This window comes from Poecile atricapillus, chromosome 28 (assembly GCF_030490865.1).
Source record: "Poecile atricapillus isolate bPoeAtr1 chromosome 28, bPoeAtr1.hap1, whole genome shotgun sequence".
NCBI classification, from domain to species: Eukaryota; Metazoa; Chordata; class Aves; order Passeriformes; family Paridae; genus Poecile; species Poecile atricapillus.
This window is the reverse complement of record NC_081276.1, coordinates 175,433-187,498: the sequence shown is the minus strand read 5'-3', so window position 1 is coordinate 187,498 and position 12,066 is coordinate 175,433. Positions and strand designations below refer to the sequence as shown.

Genomic DNA, 12,066 nt, shown 5'->3' with positions numbered 1-12,066 from the left:
AAGGAGCAGCACGCACAGCCTTGTATCAGCCTCCATTCCACAAGTTCCTACATGTGCTGGATCAAACAGGGCTAGCACAGTCCTTCCCACTTCGTTGCCTCCCCTTGTGTCTTCAAACTACACCCCAAAAGTTGCTCCTCTGAGTCAGAGAGCCTGTGGCACATCCAGCCTCATGGCACGCAGGACCACGAGGTGAAACAGGTCTGAAGGCTGGATGACAGCAGCAGTATGATTGAGGGAAGGAAGCCCTGAAGGAGCCATAAAACACAGCCAGCGGGTTTGAGCAGACAGGAGCAATGTGAGCTGGACCACCAGGTTGCAGCCAGCTGAGGAAAGTTATTAAAAATATGTATTTTCCAAAAAAAATCTGGTGCATATCACCAGGGCTGTGCTGAAGAGGCAGCAGCAGCATCGCAGTTGTGGCTGCCATGACCCCGTGTGTCCTGTGATCACCCTGGGGTGGTCACCAGCACTGACCCTCACTCAGCTCCTTGGGTTTTCACCCTCAAACCCCTGCAGAGCCTGCAAACTAACAGGGCAGGAGGGCGAGAAGTGCAAGTGATTGTGATTAACATGGTTCATTGGGCTGTAATGACATTTCTCAAGGTTTGGAAATGCTGATAACACAATGCTTCACCCCTACGCCTTAAACCTGCTCCAGGCTGGGGTCCTACGTGATTTTACCTTCCACTGTTCAATTCACAGAATAGCTTAGAAATCATTGGAATTGGACTAAAAAAATGCCCGGGGGCCACCTTTGCCGCAGAGGTACCTGGGAAAAGTACATTTAATTATGTGAGGTGTTCAGAGGGATACAGGCACACACCAAGTGCCAGCACTAGTTTCCAAGCAAACACTGAACCTAGAGCTGTTAAAAACTCCGAATATTTCTTTAATACTAAAACAAAACCAACCAACCAAAGCAGAAGAAAAAGATAAAAAAGGAAAAAAAAAAAAAGGGTAAAACACACACACAGCAAAAGCAGACCCAAGCACCTGCGGGTATCCGCCGCTGTTCGCAAGGGCGCGGCGCGGGCGGGGCCGGGGCCTCGCTGGATGGACCCCACAGCCCGCCGGGAGCCGAAGTCCGCGGCCGCCGCCATCTTGGAGCCACCTCAGCACAGCCCCAGGGGACTCGCGGCAGCCATCTTGGAGTGGGCGGTGGAGACCACCCATCAGGCGGTTTTCGTAAAATTAATTCATTTTGACTTAAACAACTGTAAATCGTTGTCGTGTTTTAGCCCCAGCTGGCTACCAAGCACCACGTAACCACGCACTTGCTCGCCCACAAGCGGGATCAAAAGAATCAGAAGGGTAAAAGCAGGAGAACTCGTGGGTTGAAAGAAAGTTTAATAGGGAAAACAAAAGTTGTGCACACAAGCGAAGGAAAACAGGGAATTAATTCCTGTGGGCAGGTGTTGCACACAGGCACAACAGGAGAGAACAGGGCCCCATCCCATGGAATGGTGACACGTGTTAAGACATTCATAACAACACAGGAAGACAAATGCCATCACTCCAAAAGTCCCCCATTTGCTCCTCCTCCTCCCCATTTATATCCTGAGTGTGATGTCAGATCTGGAATATCCTGGCTGTGTCCCCCCTCCCAATCTCTCAGGCACCCCCAGCCCCTTCCCCAGCATGGTTATGTAAGTGGCAGGAAAGGCCTTGGCTCTGTGCAAGCTCAGCAATAACAGGAACATCACTATATTTTCAGTCCTGTGTACAGAATGAATTCAAACCACAGCCTCGTACCAGCCAATGGGAAGGAAATCAACTCTATCCCAGCCACAGGCATTGTGCTGATGTTGGCTTCGTGTCCACTCTACCATCATGTTTAGCTCAATAAAGGGCAGATTTTTCCTTAAAAGTCTCTCCCAAATACCTTTCAGTGCTGTGCCAGCTCTGCCCCAGTGGATGGGGAAGTTCTGAGTCTTGTGCCAAGTGTCCTGGTGCCCTTATGGCTGGGGATGCTGTGAGCACTTGCACGGAGGGATGGAGGGGTTGTGCAGGCTGTGAGTGACATGGAAGGGAGCACAGGGCTGCAGAGAGCAGAGCAGAGCATGGCAGAACTGAGGAGGGAAGGGACATTGTATGCTCAACAGGACCTGGATTGGGGAAAGAACTGGGGGAATGTGAAGGCTGGGTATCAGGAAAAGGTTCTTCCCCCAGAGGGTGGCTGGGCACTGGACATACTCCCCAGGGAACAGTCACAGCCCCAAGGCTTCCAGAGGTCCAGGAGTGTTTGGGCAACACTCAGGCATAGGATGGGACTGTTGGGGTATCTGTGCAGAACCAGGAGTTGGACTTGATGATCCCTGTGGGATCCATCTCAGTATATGCCATGGCTTTATGCAGGTGCCAGGGTAGCAAAGTCACAAAGTGCTGCCAGGTTGCCCTGGAAGGTGCCTTACATCAGAGCCTCAGAGCAGTCAGGACAAGGCTGTGTTGGGCTGTGAGGCTCAGTGAGAGCATGTGAAGGGATGGAACGGTTTTGGGGATGCATTTAATAGAGCTGCAAAAGGAAGCAGAGCTCGTTCTGGGGGCATTGGATGTTCTGCTTGGTGGAGCAGCTCCACTCTGTCAGTGGAGCTACTCCTGTTCTCCCTAGAGCCTGCTCTTCCCGGACAGAGTGAAGGTGACTCCTTCATACAGCAGAAGGAATCATTTAGGGTGCTCATCAGACTGTGACTTCAGGTGTTGTTCAGTTCCCCAAGTATTTAGTGAGGGAAATTTCAAGGACAGGCACTCAACTCACTGAGTCTGCCTTGAGCCTGAACTTGACATCTAAATTTGAGCTCTGTTATGTGTTATACTATCACACATTATAGCTAGTTCCTTAACACCAGTGCTTATTTTTACATCAAAAAACCTCTGCTGTCTCATATCCTGCATCTTTTTAAAACTTAAATTTAGCTACCTCTTAAGCATAGATGTTTTTAAAAATTTATTTATTTATTTTATGGATGGATTTATTTTGGAGTAACCTAAAGAGATCCTTCCCTTCATTAGCCTCATGCCATTATTCCAGGAAGGCAAGCCATCCCCAAGATCTGCTGGGTTGGTTAATTGCTCTGCACACACAAAGGGGAGCTAATCAGCTTTTTTTCAAGCATGTGTTCATATGTCAACACTTTTGCTTCTGTCAGAAGCTTAAAAATGGAAACAGTTTTCTCTTTAAGAAAACAGGACCCAAATAAGGAGATGGAGTGGTGAAGATTCCTCTAGTGAGTCTGTTCCAGCTTATTCCTTAGAAAGGCTGTGGATACAACACCGGAGAAGAGGCCAATAGATCTGGGTTTTGTCCAGGGGGCCTCTGGTTTTAAAGCTCTCTAAAACCACTTGTAGCTCATTTTCCCTGTGACTTGCCCGGGTACAACTTCTTTCTCTGTCCAAGCTGTTAAAAATCTAGAATTTTACTCATCAGATTCTTTTAGTTGTGTGACAGATCCAGCTTGTCCTTGAGCAAAAATGGAAGCTATTAAGAAAAAAATGCAGATGTTGAAGTTAGACAAAGAGAATGCCATTGACAGAGCAGAGCAGGCTGAGACGGATAAGAAGGCAGCTGAGGACAAATGCAAGCAGGTAAGTGGAAATAAAATCACTGGCAATGTGTGTGCTGTGGAAGTATAACAAAATATTGTGTGGCGATGCTCTGATTCAGAAAGCAAAATAATTTGAAGTCAGTTTTCTGTTAATCTTCTTTTGAAGTGTTTTGCTTTTTTGTTATGCTTGTACAACCAGGACTAGGCTGTAACTTCTCAGCCATTTCAGTCTTTCCAAAATTAACATCATGCACAGATTATTAACAGTACTTTGTCTAAGTTTTCTTGAATCTTACATAATTGTCCTAATTTTCTCATGCTTTGATTCCATGCAAAAGGCCTTTACATATTTAAAATCAAAGCTGTAAACCCTGACACCTGTAGGACTAGTGCTAATAGAGTCAGCTGTGTCTAAACATTAATTAAGCCTCTCCTTGAAGTGAATTAATAAAGTTCACTTCAAGTTCTTGGTGCAGAGAGTTCCCCTTAGAGGTGCCAGCTAAGATTCAACAGGAGATATGTTCTCTTATTTATTTTTTTTTTTGGTCAAGAATAATGGACAATATCTTAATTTGAATGTTGTTCTTTTAACTGAATTCTAATGATAATATTTTCATATTATTTTGCTTTTCAATATCTTTATTCTGGGTGTCTGTCTCGTATTGAGCTTTAGTATTTCCAGAATGATCTTGAAATGTTAGCTGACTACATTCAAGTTTTTACAGCACTTCTTGTAAAAGTACAACATCTTTCCCTTTAATGTTCTCTAAATTGGGCTGCTTCTATATCTTCCACACTGCTCTAATATGTTATAAGCATTTATCTGGCCTAATATTTCTTCTTCTTTAGAAAAATAAATCTTTGATCTTACTCCTCTTTTCTGAATTGTCTTAAAATTTTCAGCTTATTTTTTAATGTGGGCACAGTACTCAAACAGTTTCTTAAATATTCATACACAAAGCCAGCATCTGCTTTATGCTGTTCACTGTCCCTCTGTTAGAATATCCAAGCAAGGTTTGCAGTTCTCTCACACTATCTGGTTACTCTCTGCAACATAACAACATTCCAGAATAGCACACTACCAAAAATGTCTTTAAAACTACCAGTGAAACTAAAATGAAGTACACCAAAACACAAATTATTCTGATAAATTTCTGTAAAGGTGGAGCTAAATGGATAAATCAGTATCTCAACAGACTGAGTTGTTGTGTGTTGCAAATGAAAGGATGAAGCAGATGGGTTTGCAGGCCCGCCCTTATCAGCAGCAAGCCTTTGATAACGTAAATTCTTCAGGGAGCATGAGACAGTTTGTCACTGAACGGTCTCCCAGCAGGTTATAAATAGCACCATTCTAGTGAACAATATGGATTTATATGGTATGGAGGAGTCTGAGCCTCATTGCATAATGTAGCATATCATGTTGGGCTACAGCTAGAGAATAATCCAGGTTGGAAGGGACCTCCTGAGGTCACCAAGTCCCGCTTATAGCAAGGCCAGCCCTGCTCCCCTCCACATCCAATGTACCTCATTTGGCTTGAAGTGTCCTGAACCACACATAAAGATTGTTAAGGAAGGACCACTAATTTTTTTCAGCTGCACAGGAATTGAATAGTTTCCCGAAAGATCACCAGGTAAGTGTTTGAATAAACACTGAAAGGACATAATTTAAAAACATCTATCATTACGCTGCAAAACTGCTGCAGGATGTCCAAAAAAAAAAAAAAAGTGAGGTGAAAAAGGGCTTATACCAAGTTCTGTATTAAACCAGATCCTCTGTGTGTGGTGGCAGGCAATGTTGTTCGAAGTTGACATGTTTCTAATGATCCTTCCCTAGCAACTGCTTCCAGTCATTTTCAGACTGCTGTCAGAAGCAGAACTTTGATCTGGTCTTTTGTGGCTTTTTGTATGCTATATTGGGTTAAAACTAATAGTAAAGAGTGGTTTTATAATATTAAATTGTAACTGATACTGCATCAGTCTGCTCACTTTAGGGTTTTTTCTCTTGAAAGGTAGAGGATGAGCTGGTAGCTCTGCAGAAGAAGTTGAAAGGAACTGAAGATGAGCTAGATAAGTACTCAGAGGCTCTCAAAGATGCCCAGGAAAAACTGGAGCAGGCTGAGAAGAAGGCCACCGATGTACGTATCCATGGCTAACGCTTGCCTGTAACTCTGTTCTGTGTATTTTGTATGCACTTCACTGGTTATATGCAGGATATAATATGTGGGGCATAGAAAGGCGGGGTTACGGCGCCAGGTTTTAATCTCCTCTCCCCCCTGCTAAAAAGGGAGCGGAGCTATTCTGCACCGAGACCATGGCACACGCAGCTGTCCCCGGGAGCCGGCATCACCTGAGGCTCGATGGTACCTGGAGGGTACCTGGTGGGACCCTGGTAGACCTTCCCCCACCCCACCCTCCCCAGAAAGGATGGAAATTCTCGAGGAAAGGAAAAATCTCCTTTAATACAAGTAGACAAAATGGTGACTTTTGAGGGAAAATGGGACGGCAGTAGAACTACGCCGTAGCATAAGGATGCCCTTTGCCTTCATCCCCGCGGCAGGGTTAAAGGCCAGGCCAAGCTCCCCGCCACAGCCCGCCCCGTAGTGGCAGTGACGAAGTGCGGGCAGGGCCCGGCAGCAGCACCGTGCAGACCGGGCGCTTGAGGCGCGGCGGGCAGGGCCCGGCAGCAGCACCGTGCAGACCGGGCGCTTGAGGCGCGGCGGGCAGGGCCCGGCAGCAGCACCGTGCAGACCGGGCGCTTGAGGCGCGGCGGGCAGGGCCCGGCAGCAGCACCGTGCAGACCGGGCGCTTGAGGCGCTTGAGGCGCTTGAGGCGCGGGGAGCGCGGCTGCCGGGGCCGCAGCCCGGGCCGGGCAGGAGCGGGGCGGCTCCTCCGAGCGACGTCACCGCCCCGCCTCCCGCCGCGTGACGTCACCGGGCCATTGAAAGGCGCGGGCCCGCCACGTGCAGCACCTCCGCGCCCAGCCCGCCGTCCGCGCCCATGGCCGCGCCGAGCTCCCTGGAAGCCGTCAAGAGGAAGATCCAGTGCCTGCAGCAACAGGCGGATGAGGCCGAGGATCGCGCCCAGGTCCTCCAGCGGGAGCTGGACCTGGAACGGGACCTGCGGGAGAAAGTGAGACCGCCCGGGCTGCCTGCTCGCCTCTCTCGGTCGCTCTCTCCCGGGCTGCTCCTTCCTTCCTGTCTCTGGCTCTCTCTCGCTGGGGCGCGCCCGGCTCTTCCCCTCTGCGGGAGGACGGCTTGGCCGCCGGCTGCCTCCATCCCTCGGCTGTCCTCGCGCTGCTCCGCTCCACTCCGCACTCGCCGCCCGCGGGAGCCGCCGTTGCTGCCGCAGCGCCGCGCCCGCACCATCCTGGCCCGGCCCGCGGGGGAACCGGGCGCGGCGGCGGCTCGGCCCCGGCGCCCGCCGCTTATCGCGCTTTGGGGCCCATTCCCGCGGAAAAGGCGTTTGAGCACCGATCGGCACTGGGGAGCGGTCGAGTAGGAAATGCCTGTTTAATTAGGGAAAAGCGCTGCATGACACAGGAGCGGGGAGTTCCCGCCTCTCGGCGCCGCACCGCTGGCTTCAGCACAGCTGGGAAATGTCCGAACTGCTGAAAAATAACTTTCCGTCCTGGTTTTCACAAAGAAATGCGAATTCTCCGCTAGCGTGCGGCTCTCCCGGGGTTGGACAGCTGGTTTCACTTAGATTTGTGTGCGATCAGCCTTCCCGGCATCTTCCTGCTATTTTATCACATGTCAGCGAGTTAGTTTTACCGTATAAGGACTGCGGGCTGCTGCTGGGAGAGGTGGAGCCAGGCTCACCCCAGATTCCCAGTGGCCCCGGCTCCATAGCTATGGAATCTTGCTGAATTAAAATGTGACTTAAAAGTACCCTGGCTAGTGGAAGAAGCTGCTGCTACAGAACAGATTCCAATTTTGTACATGATCGATGCCTTGTCTGTAAATTGGGAAGTTAAACACTGCACTGCGTAAAAACAGATGAAATGTTGGATAATTTATGACTAGAGGAATCCTGGGTCAGCTTCCATTTGAAGTCACTGAACTCCTTTCCAAGATGGCTCAGAAGTGAATGGAAACCACTTCCTCTAGCTTAGGAGTGGTCAGTGACCAAATTTGCTAAGCTGCAGCAAAACACAGTGTTTTTTTCCAAAGTGTTTTAACATAAAGCATAAAACAGCTGCCCCACCAGGGTCTATATCTCATAAAAGTGTTTGGAAAAACAAAAAAGTTAATCTTATGTATAGCAATCCCCCTCAGATTTGGAGACAATAACAAGCACAAGCAGTTGGCAGTTATTAAAGCAGGGCTTTATTTTCCTTCAAAACCAAGCAATTAAAGGACCTGAATCTTAATAAACACATGCTTATGGACACCAATCTATATTGAGCGTTTCTCCCAGCAGTCTCTTCCATTTATTAACTAGTCTGTTTTTCAGACTTTTAACGGTGTTCAGTTACTGTGGAGTTTATTCAATAATACACAAGCATATCTTACTATTAAGAAATGCATCCCGACTAATTCCTTAAGTACCACAGGAAGCAAAGGAAACTTATTTTAAGACTATATCTAATTTTGTCCCAAAAAAGCCTGACTCTGCCATGCTGAGGCCACTGTCTGTGCCCAGCTGACCACACAGAATCTACAGCGTTGCAGGCTAGGGAGCCAGAATGGATCAGGGACTGGCTCAGACTTCACAGTGAGCTGTGACAGGGTGTCACTGAAACCAAGGGCAGAGAAATCAGCGGTGAAGGTTTTGGAACTAAGCCATCATGGAAACAGTTCATTCTCTAAGTTTGTATATACTCAGCCCTGTGAAATACTTCAGAAATACCCTGATCCATTTGCAATCCTGTAGAGTTCCTTCTTGTGTGGCAGGAATGGTAAGTGCCATTAAAAAAAGAAGGGACAAACACTCACTCCATACCTTGACATTCCTGAGATGCCACAGTTAAGGCAAACAAAAAAGCAGAGGCAGAAGGGCCTCTGAGCTCCCTTGCATGTCCCAGGGAGGTGCTGGTGCAGTTTTAGGAAGCTGATTAGTTGGGAGCATTTGCCAGCAGCAAGGGGCTGGTGTAACCCCGGTTCTGGATGGCTGTTTCATGCAGGCTGAAGGTGAGGTGGCAGCTCTGAACAGACGCATCCAGCTCGTGGAAGAGGAGTTGGATCGCGCTCAGGAACGACTGGCCACAGCCCTGCAGAAATTGGAGGAGGCTGAGAAAGCAGCAGATGAGAGTGAGAGGTACGTTCCTTTTTTATTTTCTGTTGTTAAAAAAATGGATATATATGAATTAAATACTCCTGTGTCATTTAGTATCTGCATGTGCTAATGTGGGCTGCAGGTCAGAGACTTGAAACTTTTTTACAAGCTTGATTGAGTAATGCTAAGATGAACACGATGGTCATAATGGGCCACTTTTGGGTCATAAATACCAAATTCCGCTTTGTGAAGTTGAGATAGAAGTGCCATAATGCTTGTACATTAAACATGCTTTGACTTCTGCAGAGGAATGAAGGTTATTGAGAACAGAGCAATGAAAGATGAAGAGAAAATGGAAATTCAGGAAATGCAGCTGAAGGAGGCCAAGCACATTGCTGAAGAAGCTGACCGCAAATATGAGGAGGTAAAAGGGAGAAGGAAATGGTAAAACATACAGAAGGGCCATGAACAATAATGCTACTCTTCAGTTTAGCCCCAACAAGTAGGGATTTTAATAGTGTTTTGCAGTATGTTAGATACTTAATGCTAAAAATACTGCAAAATCTAAATAATTGGGGAGGGCTGTTATATCTTTATGTATGTGTATAGGTATATCCTTTAACCGAATTCCTTATTCTAGAGGAAGCAAGAATGGAGTACTTCTGACTACTTTTTGAAATCTGTAAGGAAGGTGTCCCAGCCTGTGGCAGGGGATGGAACTAGAAGATTTTTTAGGTCCCTCCCAACCCAAACTGTGCTGTCATTCTGTGAACTACAGACTGGCCTGACACAGCTGTTGTCTTTTTACAGGTTGCCCGTAAACTGGTTATTTTGGAGGGTGAACTGGAAAGAGCTGAGGAGCGTGCAGAGGTGTCTGAAGTGTGAGTAACTTTTTAGAATTCAATAAAGATCAACATTCCATTTCATTAAGAAAATCTCCTGGTAGGCAAGCATATAGTTAGTACTTGCAGAAGAGTTTGTTTGTACACTATATACCTGGTTTTCTTCTTTCAGACTTAATTACTTCCTCCTTTGTATTCTTTAGAATCCTCCAATCATAACAGGAACACTAATTATTCATACTTATATTTTCCCCTTACAGTAAATGTAGTGACCTTGAAGAGGAGTTAAAGAACGTCACAAACAACCTGAAATCTTTGGAAGCTCAATCTGAAAAGGTTGGTTCATTCAGTCAACTACAGGACATGGGCAAAGCCAAAACTTGTATATAAAAATCATAGAAATAAACTAGAAATACAAAGCAGATGAGAGGTTTTACCTGCCTGCTTGTGGATACCACTCCTTCGGTTCTGCCCAAACAAGCCTGAAGGTCTGGGGGAGAGGAGAAAAGCACGGAAATGGTGTTTGCAGCTGTTGTAAAAGGACGAGTGCTTATGAATAGGTCACAGTTGCATAAACATTTATTCTTTTTGCTACAACTTCCCTTAAAGAGTGTTTATTGTTTTCACAGTACTCAGAAAAAGAAGATAAATATGAAGAAGAAATCAAGATTCTCTCTGACAAGCTGAAAGAAGTAAGTTTGGCCATCCCTAAACTGTCTTTGGGCATAATCTTTCTAGGAGCATCCAATGATGCTATTTCAACTTTTTTAGGCTGAAACTCGTGCAGAATTTGCAGAGAGAACTGTTGCCAAACTGGAAAAGTCTATTGATGACCTGGAAGGTATGGAATGACTCAAGTTTCTTTAAAAGTGTTCAATTTTAAATTGGAGAACAAATTCAAGGAGTGGGTGGTTGGTTTTATTGGGAAAGAACAGCAGCACTTGTCAGGCATATTGGTAGATGGGTGTGATGTGTCCACTGGACACCTGCCCTGTGTGGTGGAAGTTCTGCTGAAAAAGGTTTTCTTTCATGAGGTTGGTAACAATGACCTGATTATGGCAAATGTTTCCATGCCCTACTTAATCTGGAAAATAATTGTGAGATTACAAAAAGACAAAATGTTCACATAGGTGAAACTTCTGACCAGCTTTGTGAGCCTTTTGCTTTCCTTCTGATACTCAACTACACTTCTGTTTTCTTTTGTTTTTCTCCCCAACTTCTTTGGCTGCTGTTGCCTTTTGCCTGTCTTCGTTCTCCTCCTGTGGCTTCTTCTCTTCCCTGCATTTCTTGCTGGCCTGTTCCTGCTGCCCTCATGACTGACAGATGAGCTCTACGCTCAGAAGCTGAAGTACAAAGCCATCAGTGAGGAGCTCGACCATGCCCTCAACGACATGACCTCTTTGTGACCTGCCCTTGTGTGGGGACTCAGGGCACTCGCTGTGTTTTCTCAAGCTTTTCTTGCCTGTAATCCCTGTCACTCCTGTGCTACTTCCACAAGCAACCCTTCCACCCCCATGGGAACTGAGCTCAATAAAACATACCTTTGCCTTTCACCTTTAAGGGTTTACTTCTGTATAAGTCACCTCAAATACACTGGTGATGACACCAAAAACATATTCAGCTCCTCATGTGGGGTTGGGCAAGACACGGTCAGGATGGGGCAGGACCTGGCTCTGGCAAACACTTGAATTTTAGTGTTCCCAGGGATGCAGGTGTCAGCAAAAAGCTTTAAGTGCACTCATTGTCTACTTGTGCTCCACCAGCCTGGTTAAAAATCTCTCAGACCAAGGAGAACACAGCACAACATGTCCTATAAATGACACAATGGCACATTAAAACACAGGTCTTTCATGTTCCATGAGACATGTCCAAAAACCTCCCGTAAGGACAGCAATTACAAAAAAATTTGCCTTGTTTTGACGGTATTGCTATAAAGGTGTCTTAAATATGAAGGTAAGTTATCCCAGGTTTTATTTAAAGAGAAAAGGCTATAAAATAATGTGATTTAAATCTTGTGGTTTTCTTTCTCACCAGAAAAACTTGCTCAAGCCAAAGAGGAGAACTTGGGCTTGCACCAGACACTGGACCAGACGCTAAACGAACTGAACTGTATATGAGAGGCACAGAGCTGACAGCAGCCACCAGGACCAGCCCTGTCCCTGCATCGTTCCTCTGTCCTTTCTCTCTCTGTATCCTGGAAAAGCAGATTAAGTTATGACCAGCAAAGCCACACGATAGGCTCTGGGCATCCCTCGGGGCCAGCTCATCCCGAGAGCCCCCGGGAGCCCCTGCTGCGCCGGGGCTGCTGCGAGTCCCGTGCCGTGGCTGTTCTCACGGTTCTTTAGTCCTTCCATAGAAACCCCGGTAGAAGCTGCACCCGAGCGGTGGCGCCACGTCCGCGGGCCCCTGTCGCTGCCGTTTCATATTAAACAATTTCTCTCAGTACCGAGGCCTCTCCGCGGCTT

The 12,066-nt window shown here is 46.8% G+C and overlaps 1 protein-coding gene across 4 annotated transcripts; it reads left to right on the top strand.

Annotated features, from left to right (window-relative positions):
• Nucleotides 1-3,268: 3,268 nt before the first annotated feature.
• On the top strand, nt 3,269-12,046 carry TPM4 (tropomyosin 4). Of its 4 annotated transcripts, none has more exons than XM_058858355.1 (9): nt 3,269-3,585; nt 5,555-5,680; nt 8,668-8,801; nt 9,066-9,183; nt 9,570-9,640; nt 9,862-9,937; nt 10,231-10,293; nt 10,373-10,442; nt 11,636-12,046. In XM_058858355.1, exons 1-9 carry the CDS (start codon nt 3,472-3,474, stop codon nt 11,716-11,718), a joined length of 855 nt encoding a protein of 284 aa, XP_058714338.1. In that variant the 5' UTR covers nt 3,269-3,471; the 3' UTR covers nt 11,719-12,046. The 4 variants fall into 4 exon arrangements, with proteins under 4 accessions (XP_058714338.1, XP_058714337.1, XP_058714340.1 ...); XM_058858354.1 differs by lacking the exon at nt 11,636-12,046 and adding an exon at nt 10,925-11,161; XM_058858357.1 differs by lacking the exons at nt 3,269-3,585; nt 5,555-5,680 and adding an exon at nt 6,481-6,674.
• Nucleotides 12,047-12,066: the final 20 nt, after the last annotated feature.